The sequence below is a fragment of the Schistocerca gregaria genome, chromosome 4 (genome assembly GCF_023897955.1).
Source record: "Schistocerca gregaria isolate iqSchGreg1 chromosome 4, iqSchGreg1.2, whole genome shotgun sequence".
Lineage (NCBI taxonomy): Eukaryota > Metazoa > Arthropoda > Insecta > Orthoptera > Acrididae > Schistocerca > Schistocerca gregaria.
The window spans coordinates 575,022,176-575,043,416 of NC_064923.1; the positions used below are offsets into that span (position 1 = coordinate 575,022,176).

The 21,241-nt window shown below is 38.6% G+C and overlaps 1 protein-coding gene across 1 annotated transcript in view; it reads left to right on the plus strand.

The window, feature by feature from the left end:
* The window catches only part of LOC126266926 (quinone oxidoreductase-like), a 68,484-nt gene that overhangs the window by 43,526 nt on the left and 3,717 nt on the right, over window positions 1–21,241 (plus strand). The window contains exons 4-5 of the mRNA XM_049971617.1: window positions 3,037–3,121; window positions 7,588–7,711. Of these exons, the coding sequence (XP_049827574.1) occupies window positions 3,037–3,121; window positions 7,588–7,711 (209 nt within the window). The remainder of the gene's footprint in view (window positions 1–3,036; window positions 3,122–7,587; window positions 7,712–21,241) is intronic.

Genomic DNA, 21,241 nt, shown 5'->3' on the forward strand with positions numbered 1-21,241 from the left:
ACACCATGGAGCTACTCAGATTCTTCTGTGACAGTATTATCAGCAACACCTGTGAAAGAAGTGTTAAATGTGTTAGCTACTTCTAATGGGTTTGTTACTTCTTAATTTTTTGTAGTAATATTATATTTTTGCAAGGTTGCCAGTGTTCTCCAGATTATAGGCTTTGATTTATTAGCTGAATTATAAATGTATTCATCATTATGCATTATTATTATTGCTTTTATTACTTTTCTTAATATTTTGAAGTATTTTTTATAGTAGTGCATACTTCAGGTGAAGAAGTTTTTGAGTTACATATTTCATGAAGTAGTCTTTTCTTCTGCCCTGAAACTCTTATTCCCCTTGTGCTCCATCTGTTTGTTCAAAAGTTCCCCTGTATGGTTTCAGTTTTCAGTGGGAATGCAATTTGAAAGAAATGGGTCAATGTATTGATGAAGGTGTTGAAGCTTTCATTTATATCATTCATTTTGTACTCTTCTGATCATTTTTCTATCTGTAGTAAGCTGTGGAAGTAGTTTACATTATCCTGATTATAACTTCTACATGAGGTTCTTAAAGACTTGTTGTTAATAATACTGCCTTTTACTTTTATGCTTAATATTTGAACAAGATTGTCACTAAAATCTGCACTGAAAATTTTTAGTGAAGTGTTTTGTAAACTATTCTTGACTAGAAATTTATCTTGAGCTGTTTGGCAAGTTTCTGTTACTCGGGTAGCAGATTTTACTTCAGCCTTTAAAGTATAGGATGTTGCAAGCTTCAAAAGGGTCTCTCCATTTCCACTATTTGTGAGGAAATAAATATTAAAGTCACCACAGATTATCAACTATTGATCCATTTTATTTACTTGATTTAGCAATGACTACATTTTGTTTAAGAAAAGTTAATAATTTCCAGATGGCAATGGGTAAAATGTATTGATAACCACACTGAACTGAATAATTTTTATAGCTCTAATTTTATAATCCTTTTCGACATTTGTTCCAGATAAGTCAGGTAGGATAATTAAATCTACATTTTCCTTTGTGTAAACTGCCACCCCCCACTGTGCTTACTGTTTTTCCTGCAGTAGTAAGAAGCCAAAATGAGTTTATTTTCATATTCTGGATTAAGCCAGTTCTCAGAAATGAATAACACTGAAATATCTTTAAGTTCACCTGTTAACAGTACATTAATTTCATCAATCTTATTATGCAGGGATTGCACATTATGGTGACAAATTTTTAGACCAGGCGTATTAACAATTTGATAATTGGGAGTCATATTTATAGCATCACATACCTTTATTTTAAATTTGGATCATAAGTAGTTGATTAAAATTCTGGAATATTTACTTCATCTCCTTTTGTGAAGGAATTTTGGAAAACCTTGTTTAGCAACTCTGCTTTAGTGGCACTGTTTGTTATCATGCAGTGAAGGTATTGATTGCATTTTGCTGCAGGTGTACTTTAGATGTGACCAGAATCTCTTTGGGTTTTCTGCCAGACTTTGAAACAGAATTCCACTGTAGAAACTGTTAAAAGATCTCACATTGAAGGTCACACTAGATTTTGAGCTTTTGTAAAATGTTGCCAATCTTTGGGATTATGCGTTGTTTTAAATTATGCTTTCTTTATTGCTTCTGCAACAGTGTTCTGATCTGTTTAGTGTGCCATGGGAGACCAGTACCATCTCTTATTAATTTATTAGGTATATGTCTCTCGGTTGCCATCAATACTATTTCTTTTAATTTAAACCACATCCTATCTGTGCTTACACAGTCAGACTGGAAGGAGTGGAGACTGTTTCTTAGGAAGGTGTGAAAGGAAATTTTTATATGCTTTCTTAAATAGATGTATTTTGTGTTTATTTTTGGTAGGTTTGGAAGTCATGATATTCAGCCTATGTACAACAAACTTGTGGTTCTTGATATCCTAAAAGCATTTGACACATTTCCATACCCATGTTTATTAGCAAACGTTTGATCATATGGGGTATTAAGTGAAATTTGTGACTGAATTGAGGACTTTTTGCTAGGGAGGACACAGCATACTATATTGGATGGAGAGTTATCATCAGATGTAGAAATAACTTCAGGTGCGGATCAGGCATGTGTGTTGGGACCCTTGCTGTTCATGTTGTATATTAATGGCCTTGTTGACAATATTAATAGTAACCTCAGACTTTTTGCAGATGATGCAGTTATCTATAATGAAGTAATGTTTGAAAGAAATAAAATATATTCAGTCAGATCTTGATAATATTTCAAAGTGGTGTAAAGATTGGCAACTTGCTGTAAACGTTCAGAAATCTAAAATTGTGCACTTCATAAAATGAAAATAACTTAGTTTCCTTTGACCATAATATCAATGAGCCTCAGCTGGAATCAACCAACTCACACAAATACCTGGGTATGGCACTCTGTAGGGAAATAAAATTAAATGATCACATAGGCTCAGTTGCAGGTAAAGCAAGTAGTAAACTTTGGTTTACTGGTAGAATACTGGGGAAGTGCAACCAGTCTACAAAGGAGATTGTTTACAGATTAATTGTGTGACCCATTCTAGAATATTGCTCAAGTGCATGGACTCGTACCAAATAGGACTAACGGAGGATATTGAATATGTACATAGAAGGGCAGGACAAATAGTCACAGGTTGGTTTGACCTGTAGGAGATTTACAATGATGCTGAAGAAACTGAACTGGCAGACTCTTGAGCATAGATGTAAACTATCCTGGGAAAGTCTACTAACAAACTTTCAAGAACCTGTTCTAAATGATGATTCCAAGAATATACTACAAAGCTCTACACATCACTCACATAGGTATAATGGGGATAAGATTAGAATAATTTCAGCAAGCACACAGGCATTCAAACAATCATTCTTCCCATACTCCATAATTGAATGGAATGGGAAGAAAGCCTAGTTACTGGTACAATGGGGCGTACCCCCTACCATGCACTTCACAGAGATGTAGGTGTAGGAGTAGGTGTAGGTTTAGGTGTATCATGTTTGCTGTGACTGGAGCTCAGTGTGGTTTTCCTGGTGTTTTAGGTCTCACTGTTGCTGGAACTGCAGGATCATCTGAAGGACTTGAACTGGTGAAAAAAGTGGGAGCTGATCATGTGTTCAATCACAGGTAAATATTTGTGTGCAAGAAAAACTATGTTTTATTTGGCATGTTGTGCTTACTGCAGTATTTTAGAAGACAGTTGTTAAGTATGATACTATTGCCTGCCCAGTTAGCCATGTGGTCTAATGCACTGCTTTCCGGGTGGGAAGACGTGCCGGTCCCCGGCATGAATCCACCCAGTGGATTAGTGTCAAGGTCTGGTGTGCCTGCCATTCAGTGGATGGTTTTTAAGGTAGTTTTGCATCTGCCTCGGCAAATGCGGGCTGGTTCCCCTTATTCTGTCTCAGTTACACTATGTTGGTAATTGCTGCACAAACACTGTCTCGAAAGGTCCCTAGGTCAATACAATACAATGATACTATTGCATATATCATGTTAAACACACTCATGTATGAATTACACATAACCTGTGTTAGATAATTGTAGGTTATTATTATTGTTACTTAATTTTGCACAACATTTTCAGTGGTGTTGGCTATAGTTTTGTGCCTAAGTATGCAGAATACTGGACTCTATATAAAAGAAAATCAGATCTAAAAACAAAGAGTATTTTTGACAGAAGATTGTAACATAAATTATTTCTGTCTTTCAGAAATGTATAAAATTTCTTCACCAGACCAAAAATTTGGAATAGTAAAATGGTACTGCCAATTTTGCAGATGGTCAAAGATAGTAAAACATGGTTGAAGAAACATTCAGAGGGTACAGGAAATATGGGGAAGCAGGGGAACAGAGGGCTTGTTCTGATTTCTGATGCAAAATTTGCTCAGTTGGGGCCACTGACTTTCATGTCACTGGGGAGGTACTAACTTACCAGTAGATGCTATCTCAAAGTAATGTTGGTTTTGTGTATGGGTAGTTCAGTGGCCTGTGTTGCTCTTCTTACTTCCCTAGGAAATACTGAATAAATGTTTCATTCTTCCATTGCTGACTCATCTGTAGGAAAGTGAGTAAGAGCAGGCATAAAAATGTTCCATTGGAACAACATTGGCTGTGAAACTTGCAATGTACCTTACCAACATTTTCCAACAAATGTGTTCTTCAACATTCTGGGGGTAATTTAAAGGAAACAAGTGGAAAAATAAATATTAGTAATGCAGTGGTATGTTCCAAACATTTTGTCCAGAACTGCATGTAGGATTTGACAAAGTGTTAGAAAGGAGATACTGAAGAAGGAGACAAAAGAAAACATGTTGCAGCAAATTTGATCTATGTGGGAGACAAGATCTATATTAATTTCTTAATTATATTAAGGGAAGAGACACTGTGAAATACTTTTGTAGTTTTCAGCTGTATTTTTAACATATTGTGCATGAGTTGTAAAAGACAAACATGAAGTTTTGGTATTTATTACTAACAATACATTACACTGAATACTTAAGCAAATGCTGACAGTGGTTTATCTTTATCTGTACATCATCATAGAAAGAGGACATTATTTTAGTATGAGCTCAAGAAACAACTAGTACAACAAGGAAGAAGTATGAGGAAATATGAGAGTAATTTTTTAAGCAAGAACTTTTGTAATAGCACAATAAATATTTTATAGGAAATGAAAATATGAACATTATTTTATTTTTCTACATAGTCACCTTTAATGTGAAAACACTTTTTCATTTGTGGCACCAGCTGTTGGATAATGTCATCACAGAGCTCTGCCACGAGTCCATTTAACCAGTCAGTTACAGTTGCTTTCACAGCCATCATTCTCCAGTCGTCATCCAACAACAAATTCTATAAGTTTTAGGAAAAAATGGAAGATTGGGGGTCCTAGATTGGGACTGTAGGCTGGATAACCAATAATTCCCACCAAAAATTGTCCATTTGCACCTTTGTACTTGCAGCAACATGAGGCTGAAGATTATCAAGAAGCAGAATGATGTCCTTTGAGAAAAGGCCCACTGGTGATTTTGAATGACACATATAAGCTTTAATAAAGTTTCATGTTACCTCTTAGGATTTATTGTCACTGTTCTTGGCAAGAAGTATATCAAAAGAACAATGTTTTGGTCCCTGAAAACTGCATCAATGATTTTCCATGTTGTGCTTGTTTGAATTTTCTAGGTTTTATTGGAGAAATTGAATGATGCCACTCGTTGGATTGTCATTTAGTCTCTAGAGTATAGTAGGCAATCCATGTCTCATCACGTCACAATGTGACTCAAGAATCCTTGCCATAGTAATCCAAAAATGTATATAAATGTGCAAAACACTTTGTGCGGTGTTCATGCATCAACATTCTTGTGACCCATATTGCACACATTTTTTTTTTTGAATTTGGTCCACAACAGTTGCACAAATTACTCATCTTGAAGCTTGAGGGAAATGTTGATGAAGTGTGCCAATAGTGAAGTGCCTCTTTTTACAAATCTTCTCTTCAGCTTTTCCAGTTACTTTTTACAGGTTACAGTAGGCTGTCCAGATTGATCCTCATTATGAACATTCTTCCTTCCTTCATCGAATAGACTGTACCACTTATGCGTATTTTCACTATTCATCACATATTCCCCATACACTGAAACAATTTGCCAAATATTTTCACTATTCGTCACATATTCCCGATACACTGAAACAATTTGCCAATAAATTTTAGCAGAAAAGACCTTCTCTGCATTTAAAAAACAAATGTTTGAACGCACCACTCACTCAGTGGGATTATAAATTGACATGGCAGCAAACAATGCAGCACAACTAAACAACCAACTCAGACATAGAGTTGAAACATATAGGAAAAGTACTGGGGACTGGCCAAGAATGGCTGACCTTGAATTGGCATTACCTGACACTGTGTGAACACTATGCACAGTCAGTTCGTACACCCCTTGTAATCATGTACAGTTATGTCTGGCTTAGTTACTCAGTGACAGATTTGAAATCCAAATGTCTCGGCTTCATTCCACAGTCAATCCTTGGATTTTTTCTGTCACTTATTCTTTCTTTCACTTCTGGCAATGAACTGTTGATGCAGTACACCACTGTTCACAGTCTGCATAAAATTGTAGGACTCCCTATAAGTGGCTAGGTATGTCATTTCGGGTTTAAGGGTAGGGCTACAATATACCACTCCAATGGGATTGTACTGCAGTGTTAAAACCAATTTTCAGGTTGAGGTCAGCCTGCCTTACTTATGAATGAAATAAATGCTAAAGTACCCTGAACCAATAATTATTTTAAATGAAAAATATGGATAACTATTGGGGGGGGGGGGGGGTGTAAAGCTAGTTGTGTAACTTTCTGTTGTTCTCTCTCTTACTATACAGCAATTTCAAATTGACTAATAACAACTATAGTTACTTAAAACTTCAATTATTAAGCTGTACTCAACCTGAAGGTTGGTTTGAACACCACAGGGCTGTAGTAGGCACAATCCTCTTGGAGCTGATATGCCCTTGCCTTACTGTTCTCTTTGAACTGCCTTGCTCAGGCACTTAAAAGAGGACCTGATGCTTAATGTGAACTCCAAACCATGGCACAATTTGGACTGTATTGGAGCTAAAGAACATAGATGCCTGTAATTGGTGGAGGTAGGGGTGGAGGAACTGTGTCTGTCTCTGGCTGATAGCATAGACCAAGAGAGCACTAAGGTCCACAGCACGGTTCTCCTTCATCCTCCCAGTGACATCACAGGGCACTGTGAAAGTGGCACCACTTCAGCTGGGAGTGGCCTAAGAGCTACATTTCTATGAGCTTTGATTAGGAAGTGACAACAGATCCAAATTCCAAAGTAATCACAATTATGAGGTGTAGGTGGCCCATAATTTTTTCAGATACTGACCTTTATATTCATAAGAATTTTTTTTGAATCAAAATGAAATGAAAAATTTTTTTTCAGTCTGAATTGACTGAATGAATGAAAGACTGTGAGCATTAGAGTGATACAATAACCAAACAACTAATTACAGTTGCTCAAGGCACCATTTTATATTCATACAAGTTTTTAATTGTAAAACTTTATTGTTTTGAAATGATTTCATTTTAAATCCAGAGTGTACAGTAAATGAACACAATGTGCATCTGCCAGCTTTGCTAGTAATCATACGATGTTAAAATTAGTAACAGCAGCTTAAATTTGATTTCTTTCTTGAAAATGGGACAAAGTTTTAGAAATGAGCCACTCTTAATATTTTCATGTTCATTGAACTGCTGAGAGGGTCACTCTGAAAGCACTGAGAATTTCTCGGCTGAGTCTTTAGCCAACATGCCTGAGTGAAAGGTTACACATCACTTAGTAAAATATTGTGATGTTCATGTCTGGGATGTCATTCTAAATTAGTGTTCAGCCTATTTGTTTCACAAGCAGGGTTCTCTTTTTGTTATGCTTCGTAGTTATTTGTTATCTCATTTTGATAGAAGCAAAAATTTGTGAATGACTCTTTGACTTTCTTGGTTGATCAGTTGTGAAAAATGAAGAGAAAATGGAATCAATTTATCCACTTGAATTGTGGATGATCTGGTTTTATTTCTTGTTACAGGACAGATGGTTACCTGGAAAATGCGGTAAAGACTGTTGGAAAGTTTGACATTATATTTGAAAATCTTTCTAATGTGAATCTGGGAGCAGATCTGACAGTTATGAACAAGAATGCATCTATAGCGGTAAGGCAATATAAAATTTGCTGCGTACAGTTAACTGATGCAGTTGACATAAATATTGAGCACCATGAAATATATATTTAAAAAACTATAAACTGAAACTAAATAATATTTTGTGTGTGTTTCATAACACATTTTATGGTCTGATTGTAAGAAGTCTTGGGAAATGTAAATGAGGATGACTGAATTGGTCCCTCCCATTTGTAAGTACAATATTTTAATTTTGCGGGTACCAAATGAGGTGTCTTAGTCTTTAGCAGTGGAATATGCTTCTTAATATACAACTGACTGAGGTAGCTCAGTGGTTAGCACACTGGACTCACATTCGGGAGGATGTTGGTCAAATTCAAAATTACTCCTGCTTTAGGTTTTCCGTGATTTCTCGAAATTGCTTAAGGCAAATGCTGAGATGATTCCTTTGAAAGAGCATGGCCGATTTCCTTCCCCATCCTTCCCTAATCTGAGCTGGTGCTCCATCTTCAATGACTTCATTGTCAATGGGGCATTAAAACATTAATCTTTCTCCCTCTCTTCATATAATGCTAGATAAATTTTAGCAGGAATGTATAGAAGCAAATTTATTCAGTCATTTATTCACCATCATATTCTATTGACTCCATCAAGGAGGACCTTCAGGTATGTGCACGGAGTATACCTTGACAAAACACCAGGAAATTGTAGAAACTTAATCCATACTCTGTGTTAACTATAGACTAATTTGACCTCAATGATACAAAGAATATTGTAGATTTACACTTAGCACAGCACAATCATTGGTAGCCAAAATACCGACATCATTTTCCAAAATTTTTGAGAAGGTGATTTATTCCAGGATAGTATCTCACGTTTGTGTGTCAGAAGGGTTGCTCTACTGAGAATGCCATTTACATCTTCATTTGCCAGATTTTTTCAAGTATTAGATAATAAAATAGTGCTGATTGGTATTTTCTGTGTTCTACCTAAGGCATTTGACTGTGTGAACCACAGTGTTCTCCTAGATAAGTTGAAGTTTTGTGGAACTGGTAGTACAGTCAACCAATGGATAATGCCATATCTAACCAAAAGAATGCAGAAAATTTTACTTAATAATTCAACCAATATAGTTTGGGGACATAATTCTGACTGTGAAGGAATCACATACGGGGTTCCCCAAATTCCACCTGTAAAGGGTAGACAGCTGTTCATAACCATACATGTTTATGCTTGAATTGTTAAGTGCTAGTAATTTCAGAGGCTCACTTGAGTCATTCATAAACAAGCTTGAGGCCGGCAGGGTACTGATTTTTGAACCAGTGTCTGTCAAGAACTTGAGATCTGAGAGTCTATCAACCACTTGTAATCAGTGCAAAGTTAGCTTATTCTTCCAGGATGTTGGAGAGTGGCAAAAAGGAATAGTGTAAAACATGCTTCCATGGGCCTTGCCTAGGATGTGCATGTTGCTGCCTAGTTTTTCATTCATTTATGATGCTGTTTGTGAGAGCCACAGCCCGTGGCACCTACAGTAGGCTGCCCCCGCCATTTGGGAATCCAAAAAGTTTTGTACATCTTGTAGCTCATGGTACCAGCAAAAATCATCGGTGTGAGTCTGGTTCTGTTTGGAGTGTGACTGCATCTTGCTGCTGGTGGAAATTCACCATTTGTAGCCATCTTTTCCTTTGTGGCTTGCAGCTGTCTGATCCCCTCAGCAATGCCTAGTTTATGCCTGTAACTTGTGGTTGCACAGCTTAACATTGATTCTTCTAACCTCTCTGATGAGTCACCATTGCAGATGTAACTGATGATGTTGCTACGGATGCTACAACTGTTGACTGCAGGGTAGCTAAATCTCTGTCAGCTATTTGCAGTAGCTTGTCAAGAGGCTGTCCTTCCTACATGATCAACATCAGCTGAACTTGATGAGGAAGCTGTTGTCGCCAGATGTGTAGTAATAATTCAGTAGGTATTATGCTGCCATCAACTATACTTAAGTGTCTCCAAAATTCCAATGGACATCTGTCCCCATGTTTCTCCTGGTACATTATCTGGAGAAGTCACTGCTCAGGTAATTACTTGCGGTAAGCAATCAATGACATTTTTAGTGTGATGTGTAGTTGGTGGAGCAGCAGATATAGGATCGCACAAGAGACTATTGCTGTCGTCCTTTGATCTAGCTTGCTAATTGCAAGAGTGAATTTTTCACAGTCTTCAGTTATGCACTATTGCTTGAAAATATTATCTAGTATCACAAACTGTATGTCTGGTTGCATAGGTGTGAATGGAGGTGCTCTTTAGTGAAGCCATGGTGTGGTCGATAATGACGCATTCATATGCAAAAAATCTTCAGCATGTGTTTATGCTTGTGGTAGGGCAGCTAGCACTGGAACTTGTAAATTCATGGAATCCATTCTGTTATCATCCTTCAGTGTTGCAAGTTCCAAAACCTTAATCTCTTGGTTTAGCCATTGTATCCCTTTGTTCGTGGCTTGTAGAAGTTTGTGAGCTTCTTCCATATTTAGTGTAACTGCTGCACAACATTATCGCTGCAAGAGCTGTTCTTGTTTTTCTAGAATCACCAGTTGTGTAGAAAACAAGTTAAGCCCACATATAAAGTTAGATAAGATATTTTATTTTTCCAACTCAAAAGAGAATACTCAATAGAACCTGAGTCAAACTTTCTAATGTTCCCTACACTTGAACAGAGTAAACATAGCACACATCACTGGTTAAATCCCATTCACACATAGTATAAGAAATGCCTATCACTCTTCATGTTCATTTAATCATAATTGCAGGTATCTGATGACGACAGTAACTGCAATGGCCTAATAAATAAACAGATTTAATTAGTGATCTAGATGCTTTTATTCACAATACATATGCACTGAAATGACAGTGTATGTATTGAAGGAAGACACATGCTTAATAACTATACTTTTGTCTTCATTGCATTGTTAGTATTAAATAACATGAGACAAGTATTCCTGTGTGACTCTTCCCCACCCCCCTGTTTTAATACAAAGTGGGAAGATTTCCCTTCAAGTCATTAACAGAGTCTTTCAGCCTGAGACTCTATACCCACATACATACTCTGCAAGCTGAGGTTACCTTGTGCCACTGTTGTTCATTCCCTTTCCTGTTTCACTTGCAAATGAAGTAAAGGAAAAGATGTCTGTCTGTGTTCTTCTGTATGAACCCTAATTTTTCTTATATGTGAGAGCTGATGTACCGTATCAAGCAGCAAATTGCTTAACTTTCTTTTACTGGCAGAACAGTTAAGTTTGCTGAGTCTTAGGGATATTTACGCACCATCATAATCTCCTGTTCCCTTCAAGTGTTCGTCTGCAGCCCCTTGCTGAATGACGTAGGTGTTACAAGGGATCAGGCATCATATTTTTAATTAGAGTTTGTCTCAGATTTTAAGTACTCTTAACTATATATTTCTTAGAGCCAAAGGAGCTTGGATCATTTCAGAACAGGCACACTGCATGACTGACATAAATTATTCAATGAACTGCTAGTAAATTCCTAAGAGTTCCCATGTTTCTACAATTTTTCATGTGATGTCATAATGTGGCTGATCTGCCACTCAAACTGCTGTTCCACCTATCATGGCCATCACATGACTTGTCACTGTAGGACTCCCAATCCAACTGCCCCCACTTTCCAACTGCCTGTGCCTGGCTGCCTGTTCTCACATTGCCTCTACTCCCTGGACTCTGACATCACTACTTGATATCAGAAAATGTCTCATTGGCACAATGTAATTTTTTAAGTGTTAATATTGTGATTCTACGATGGCATGCTGTTGTGTGTCAAATGTATCTTACATCTATGTGTCTATTAACTAATTAAATTTCCTGTTCTGTTACCTCTTGCTATGTTCCTCCAAGCTCAGTGTTACAACTGTTTTCCTCCTCCAGAATAGTGGGCCCTTATGCATGTTTCTAGCTTTTGAAATATACCATCTCTGTATGGAGATGGTTCACACCAAAATCTTTCAGATTACATCTTGCCTTTGTGGTCCTTATGTGAGATGTCTGTTGGGGGCTTTAAGACCATTCTGTAAACTGTGACAAATGCCAGGTCTCTAAACTTCCTTGATAGAATTTCGTGAAAAAAAAAAAAATGTTTTCATCACCCCGGAGATCCCCATTTGAGTTCACAGAGCAGTTTTGTATGTTGATCTAATCGACTGGTAACAAATATAGACCGAGCGAGGTGGCGCAGTGGTTAACACACTGGACTTGCATTCGGGAGGACGACGGTTCAATCCCGTCTCCAGCCATCCTGATTTAGGTTTTCCGTGATTTCCCTAAATCGTTTCAGGCAAATGCCGGCATGGTTCCTTTGAAAGGGCACGGCTGATTTCCTTCCCCATCCTTCCCTAACCCGAGCTTGTGCTCCGTCTCTAATGACCTCGTTGTCGACGGGACGTTAAACAACAATAACCAACCAACCAACAACAAATATAGTAGCACACTTCAGAATTGCTTTGATGTCTTCCTTTAATCTGATTCAGTATGGATCCCAGATGCTCAAACAGTACCCAAGAATGGATTTATGAGTGTTCTTATATGTACTTTCCTAGAATTCTCTCAGTAAACTGAAGTCAACAATTTGCCCTCGCTACAGTGGACCTTACGATTCACTCACTATTCAGTGTTAGGTTTGGATATTCAATTGACGTGGCTGTGCCAAACAGCACACCACTAATACTGTATTCAAAAATTACAGAAATGTTTTTCCTACAAGTCTTCATTAATATACATTTTCCCGCATTGAGAGTAAGATAGAAATAGCAAAATAGATATTTTCAAACCATCCTGTATTCCTCTACAGTCAGTCAAAGATGACACTTTCTCATACACTATTAACCTCTTTAGCAAATAGTCAGAGGTTTGTTGTTCACACGATCTCTCTTTAATGAGCATTCTGGAAATGAAGCTGAGGTGTACATGACACATAGACAGAGAAAGCAGGAAGAATACAAACAGCAAAGTTAGAGTCCCTGGGATACAGGCATATGTTTATAAGCTTGTCAGAACTTTGTTTGAAGAGAGAGATACTGCTACATTTAATGTGATGCTCCCTGCTATTCTCCACAGGCTCTAGGCACATCAGTAAATTGCACCAATAATGTATAGTGCTGTTTTTTTCTGATATAGACTGCATCCTAGCATAAATACAAACATGTATAGAGAAAGGATGCACCACACCATTGTATAAATACATTTCCACAGAAAGCATGTGAAATGATTAGATATGACAATATTCACTCTCATTCTTTCATTGAGGATAAAATTTTTGACAGGCGCTTTGTGCTCACTGAACTCAAAACTCAAAAACAAAATAGAGGAAATTTGTCACAGACATAATTTTAAATCTTTTTTTTCTGTTTTCCATCTTTCCTTTAGTCGCTTTAAATTCATGGAGGTACGTACAGTTTATGCAGCTCATTGAAGGCAGTTTGTCTATTGGCATACACATTTTACTTCTTTTATTTGGGAAGCATCATCTGTGTGATTCCCAGTGCTGTTATCTCATGTGTGTGGTCCTGGAGATGTCTCGGTAGTTTCAATGCTCCAGCTGACCAATTTCTGGTGTTCTTTCACCCACATTTGTCACACTGCATACATCATTTGCACTTTCCATTTTGTGATGTAGTGTGACAAATGTTGGTGAAAGAATGCCAGAAATTGGCCAGCTGGTGTATGGAAACTAACGAATAGATCTCCACGACCACACACGAGTTAACAGAGCTGGAAATCATTGCTGATGTGCTTCTTCCCCCCCCCCCCCCCCCCCCAAAAAAAAGAATTGAAATGCGTATGGCAATAAACAAACTGCCTTTAATTACTGCCTTTAATTAGATGCACAGACAGTACATACCTCCACTGACATAATTTAAGTTTAACTATAAACAAAATGAAAATTGTAAGGGAGGAACACAGATCCAAAACACCATTCTTGTCAAATGTGAGGTGTATTTCATACAGGAGAGTGATGTTCAAGGTCACTTTAACATACACAGGTGCTCCTGTAAGTACTTGTAATTCATTAAATGTAAATACATACATAACGAATGCTAGCCTCAAGCTGCTGCAAATTGGATCCAATGATCTAATAATAAAAAATGAAGATATTTGTGTCATGGATGTAAATTATAAAATATTAATCTAAATAAGTTCACTGGGAATGTCCAGGCCTAATATTCGTGCCAGAACAAGAGACAGTTGTGTTCCGTTTTCTGAGTTAGTGAATAGAATAAGCTCAATAAGAGAGCTAGATGTTATGAACTGTGCACTGTGTCATTAAAGCTGCTATTAGTCACCGTTTGCAACAAAACTGAGAAGGTTCACTCCTCCAGAATTAAAAATGTCCCATCCAAGATAAACATTGTCCAACAAAGGAGACCTTTTCTGTAAAAAAGAAGAAGGTTCCACATCAAATTCCTCTTCCAAACATGATGCAACTGAAGCACAGTCAGGTATTTTATTGCAAGACATATTTTGTTGTTTGATGCCACAGAAGTTGAAGAAATCTGAATTAATAGGGAACCAATGTTCATTTGATATAATTTAAAATACTTGTAAAATTCACTAACAACTAAGACATGATTGTCAACTTCCTAATTGTGGATCTGTGCTTCCTTTTTCTCATTACTGACGTATTTATGTATGGTATTTCTATTGTTAGTTAGTTACCATATCTATTTTTTCCATAGATAACATGTTGAGGATCCAATGGCTGAACCATAAGATAGATGCTTAAATAGCTGCAAACCACTGAATTGATATGATATTGTAATCTATATCTACATCTACATTTATACTCTGCAGACCACAGTGAAGTGAATGACAGAGGATACTTACAATTGTACTGTCGTCCCCTGTAAGCTCATATCTAATACTGTTAAAATACTATAGTGCATGTATGAGATGAATTACCAATCATCTATTTTTGTTGTTTCGTACTGCTCCTTCCAGTAAAAAACAACAAAATAATGTTGTTTCACTCTTCATTGTGGTATATGCTTTTTCCAATCTGTCCCAAAATTGTTTTAACTAAAATATGGAATGGGGGACAATTGCATAGGAAAACTGAAGAGTATTTTAGATTAATACATGTTGAAATTGTGCACAAAATCCCAATGAAAAGCAGCACAACTTTATATTTAGTATCATAGGGATACAAAAATTTCCAGGAAAAGTCTGAGACTGTTTGATTGTAAAGCACCATTGAACTCAAAAATATGCAACCGATAATTCGTCTCATAAGTGTACTTCAGCAATCTGATGGAAGTGTTGGATGAAACTGTTGATAACAAGGAACATTAAATGATTTTAATGTAATGTCTTATTTTATCAATTTACTAATTAATAGCTGTTTCACAGTCTATATCTACATCTGTACTCTAAAAGCCATTTTAAAGTGCATGGCAGAGGGTACTTATCATTGTACCACATATTAGGATGTCTTCCTTTTCCAATCAGTATGGAGCATGGGAAAATCGAATGCTTAAATGCCTCCGTAAATACTGTAATTCATCCAGTCTTGTCTTTGTTGTCCCTATGAGAGCAATACGTAGGGTGCTGAAGTATATTTCTAGATTATTCACTTAATATTGGTTCTTGAAACATTGTAAGTTGATTTTGAGGGATGACTGGTATTTATCTTCAGGTGTTGGACAAATCAGGTTTTTCAGTATTTATGTGATGCTCTCCCATTAGTCAAACAAAGCTGTTATCATCCATGCTACCCTTCTCTGTGTAAGTTCAAAATTCTCTTTTTGTACTGTTTGTAATGGTCCCACACACTTGAGCAATGTGCTAAGATGGAAAGCACAATTGTTTTGTAAGCAGGCTCCTTTATAGACTGACTGCATTTTCCTGGTATACTACCAGTGACTGAAGTTTGCCTCCTGCTTTCATAAACTGGGCCTGTGTGATCATCCCATTTCATATCGATACACATTGTTACACACAATATAGCGGAGATGCTGAGTCACAGATAGGCACAACAAAAAGACAAAAAGACTTACAATATAAGCTTTTGGCCCTCAAGGCCTTTGTCAAAAATAGACAACACACACACACACACACACACACACACACACACACACACACAGAGAGAGAGAGAGAGAGAGAGAGAGAGAGAGAGAGAGAGAGAGAGAGAGAGAGAGAGAAGTAAAAAGACTGGGTGCATTGGTTGAATGAGGGCTGTGCATTGTTGGAATGGTAACAGGGAAGGGGGTGGATGGTTGAGAAAAGTGACTAGCGGAGGTTGAGGCTAGGAGTGTTATGGGAATGAAGGATATATTTAAGGGATGTTGTTACATTCCATCCTGCATTTTCCGTTGTTTGATCATTGTTACACACAGGTATGAGTTGACTCAATTGAATTGTGACTAAATTGATGTTGTGAAGTTCTCAATTTTACATTCTGTACATTTAAAGCAAGTTGCCTGTATTTGCAGTACTTTGAAATCTTATCGAGATCTGGAAGATTTGTGCAACTTTTTTCGGACTGCTTTATTGTAGGTAACTACGTCATTAAACCTGAGGTTACTAGTAATATTGCCTTTCAGCTCATTAATATACAACAAGAACAGCAATGATTCCACTACATTTCCCTGTGGCACACCTGAAGTTACTTCTACTTTTGTACATCATACCCCATGCAAGATAACATGCTGTCTTGTTCCTACCAAGCTATCATCAATCCAGTCAAAAATTTTGTTTCATAACACATATGATTGACTTATGCTAATAAATTTTGGTGCAGTAACAAGTTGAATGCATTTTGGAAGTTAAGAAATAATGGCACTTAGGCTTCCCTTGATAAAAATGTGAGTTAAGCTCACACAACTGATGTTTGCTGAATCCATACTGGCTGGGATAGAGATCATTCTGTTGAAGGCACTTCATTATGTTTGTGCTCAGACTATCCTGAACTGAAGAAGCATGTAAAATTAATCTGTAATGGTTATTAGAGTAACAGTATGGACATGAAGGAAAAATTTTAAAGTTTGCGCAGGGAAGCTAAATGGAAGTTTGCACAGGGGAAGCTAAATGGCAGTGGCATTGTGTTATGTGCTGTGGTGTGTGAAGTCAGTAAGATTAGTCAAAATGTTTAAGGCATCCTGTAGTTATTGATGAATTTGGTTCAAGGGATCATGACTAGGAGAATCAGGCTCTTATCATGGTTCAACTATCAGTCAGATTTTCTGTGCCTTCTGCAGCTAATTCCAGGAAAAGCACTGGACAGTTCCTATAGTAGTACCAGATCTGATGCCATGCACATTCGCTGCCAAAGCTGATTTTCTGCTGTGTCTCTGGTCATGTCTTTGTCATGTGACAGCTTACTGTGCAACTCCTCCTTGACAAATCCTGGATCTGTGTGGTTTGAACACTTTGGTTATTCTTTTGGTACATGTATTAATATTGGAGAATAAATCATGTTGGGAGATGCTTCCTGTTGTGTCATTACCACTGATACTACTGCAGCTGGCATATGCCAACAGTTGGTAGCACATCAAGACATTTCAATGGATGGTGATAGAGGATACGCATGACAACACCACAGCCAATTATGTGCACCCTCTGAGCCTGTCTACACTGGCTGCTGACAAGAGTGACCTCTGCAAACTGGATGTAGGACAGCCCTGCAACAGTCTGGGCCAGTTCTACGTGAGCAAGTGAGCAGACTGTGCAGTGTCATGGCATTCCTACTCTGTTGTCAGGTGTTGACATCTATTGCTGTGTACATCAGACTATGTTTATGATCTCCTGTTTGATAAAAGTGGCACAAATGTATGTTTACAGACTATTTGTGCTGGTTAATTATTTACTCTGGTCCAGATCTTATGGTGGTGGTTTGCTGCTCTTCTAGTCCTGGAAACCAGTCTTCCTATGTTGATATCCACTGAGGGATACAGTACACTCAGTGAATATCTAGACCTTGTACCAAGTGAAATGTATTAAGCTTTGGAAGAAGAAACACATAATGATTTATAAATGTAAAACAAAGATGATGATCTATGACAAAGCAGTGATAAGTCACTGGACTGAGTAGACTTATTTACTTACCTAGGAAAAAAATTAGTAGTGATAGATGGAGCATAGAAAAAGCTGGAAGTAGAATTGCTGAAACAAAATATGCTCTTAATAAAAGTAACAACACTGAATATGTTTCATTTATGATATTTGATGGCTGTAACAACTGAGCCAAAAGAAGGGAGAAAAAAGACTGGAACTATGAAAAATTCTGTTATAGGATGCTCTGAAAATCAAATGTACTAACAAAAAAAGGTAAGGATGACGTCCTTAGTAGTGTGGGTCAGTAGAAATCCACTGTAGAAGCAGAGTGCAGGTTATTTGCTGTTGCTGAAACATGTGAGTGTCTTAGTAAAGTAATAGAGAAATATGCCAGTGATAAAAGAACTAGAGGCAGACCACAACTGAGGTACGTAAATCAAGTCATGAAAGATGTTCACACTGTACCAATCACACTACTGCCATCCAGTCCATTCATTGAAGACCAAAGGAAAGAATTACTTTGGCCTCAAAAAGGACCTCAGAGCAATTCCAGCAATGTTAACTGTTGAACACAGCAAATTTGAAGTGTTGTCTTGTATTTTACTCTAAATATATATAGAATAATTTTATTTGGTGCTGTTCACTAAGCTGCTACAATACCATTATCAAGTTGTTTCTATTTGATTTTAAAATCTGAATAATGTCAGAAGTTCTATGAGTATAAATAATGGAAGGAGTAGAAATAACATACAGTCGAGAGGTTGAGTCATTGAGAGGCACGAGACTGTGAATGCTGTGAAAAGAATAGATTTTGACTCACCATATAGTGAAGATGTTGAGTCTCAGACAGGCACAACAAAAAGACTGCGAAACAAGTAAGCTTTCAGCCAAAAGCCCTTCTTCTGAAGTAGACAATTTCCACACACATTCCCATAAAGACAACTCACACATGTGACCTCTGCTTCTTGTGAGGCCAGACTGTAAGCAGCTGCACTTGATGCGAGTAACAATCTGGGTGCTAGGAGGAGATTGGGGTGAGGAGGGGGAAGTGTAGCAAGGTAGGGCAGCTAGTTGCACTTGGGATGTTAGATGGAGGGTGGGGGAGGGGGAGGAGGAGGGGGGAGGGAGTGCAAAAGGAGAAGTGGAAAGACTGTAGGTGCATTGGAGGAATAGAAGGGAAGGCTGTGTAGTGTTGAGAGGTACAGTCTGTGCCAGGATTTTGGCATCCTCTCATTGTGCCCTGCAATGAGGAATGTCTCACCCACTATCCTTCCCACCCCTTCCATAGTGATATTCTGCTGCCAACTGAACCTAAACAATATCCTTGTCCATCCTGTCTTCATCCCTGCTCCCAACCCCTTGCCTCATGGCTCATATCCTGGTAATAGACATAGATTTAAGAACTGTCCGTTACATCCTCCCACCACCACCTACTCCAGTTTGGGCACAAGCAATACCTGTCTCATGAAAGGGTGGGCCAGCTGTGAAAGTAGTCTACCATCTAAACTACAACCACTGTGCTGCGTTCTATGTGGGCATAACAACCAGGAAGCTGTCTGTCCACATGAATGGCCACCGACAAACTGCAGCCAAAAAACAGCTACACAACCAACCACTTGTGAAGCACACTGCCCAACACAATGCTCCTCACTTTAATGACTGCTTTACAACCTGTGACATCTAGGTCCTTCCTGTCAACACTAGCTTCTCTGATTTGTGCAGATAGGAACTCTCCCTGAAATATATCAAATGTTCCCATACCCCCCCCCCCCCCCCTCCCTTGGGCTCAACCTTTGTTAGTCACTGTCCTTCATCCATCTATCCCCTTCCCTGTTTCCATTTCAGCACTTCATGGCCTGCTATTCTCCCAACACATCAACAGTCTTTTTACTTCCTCCTTTTCTGCTCCCTTCCCACCACCACCCCGCTCCATCCTGCATCTAGCCTCCCAACTGCACCTAGCTGCCCCACCCCCTTCCCACAACATCCCTGTATGCTCCCACAAGCAGCACTTTACCATCACTCCCTCCTCACCTCAGTGTCCTCCTTACACCCACCACCCAGATTGTTTCTCCCATCATGCACAGTTGCTCAAAAGAGTCTGGCCTCAGTGGCAAGAGAGAATGGTTGTGAATGAGAGAGAGTGTGTGAGAGAGAGAGAGAGAGAGATTTGTGTTTGTGTTGTCTATTTCAGAAAAAGGTGTTTTGGGTGAAATTTTACTTGTTTAGCAATCTTTTGTTGTGCCTGTCTGCAATTTAGCATCTCTAGTATATGATGAGTAGCTGTCTATCCTTATCATAATATTTTCATTATTACACCCTGGATTTTTCATAGATGAGAATGTTGCTAGCTATTTCATGAATCCTTTTTCAGAGCTGACAGAATGCACGTACAAACATTTAAGCCTGCAGCGCTACATTGTCCTGGTTGACTACTGCAGATAAACTGGGTGAAGGATTGTGCTGGGTAGACTGGGTGAGGAGGGGAAAAGGAGGTGGGAAGTGGTAGGGAGGGTTGGGGAAAGGTGGTTGATGGCTGGGAGGGAGAGGGAGCAGACGCACAGAATGAGAATATGGCATCCATGACCTTGTTCTGGCCTCAGGCAGGGGAGATGGGCACCGTGCAGGATGACATGGAGGACTGGATATGGAGGGGGAACCAGAACAAAGGAAGAGGGAGACTGTGGATAGGAGTGAGTGAGTGGAGGATATAGTTAAGTTAGGGCCATAGGGCAGGGCTGTAGGTGGGTGTGAGATCAGGACTAGTGGAGATTGGGGCCAGGATGATTACAGGATTGATGGATTTTTTGCAAGGACAATTACCATCTACTTAATTCAGAGAAGGAGATTCGGGGGGGAAGAGGGGGGGGGGGGGTCCAAATGGTACGGATTGTGAAACAGCCACTGAAATTGAGCATGTTGTGCTCATCAGTGTTTTTCACCACTATCCTCTGGCCTAAGCCACGTTTTGGCAGCAGCTATTCGTTTGGATAGACTACTAGTTGGCAGTTGTGCCACATAAAATGCTGTGCAGAAGTTACAGCAGATTTAGTATATAATATGACTATTTCCACAAGATAGGACAAACCTGCGATGGGTCTGGAGTAGGCTGTGCTGGGTGGGCATGATGGACAGAATTTTGTTAGCCACAACATTTTCATTACACTGGAGTTGAGCATTTCTGAACTTTGACTTACTTGCTTAATTCCTTTTACTCCATTGTGGAGCATATGGCACATTTTAGAGCTCTCCATCTGACCCTGTGTGTTGCCATCTTCTTGATGTTACTTCAGAAATGACCGACGGCTGCCACCTCAGCTTCAACAGTCCTCCGCCAGGTCGGCCTCCGTCTGCCTCTCCTCCTTGCCTTGTGGGTTCCATTCTATAACCTGCTTTGGAATATGTTGTGGGCCTCTTCACAGGGTGTGTCCAATCCATCTCCATTTCTGTTCTTTTATGGTTATCTTGGCTTCCCATTGTTGGGTGCATTGCCATAGTTCTCAGTTTGAGATAACAT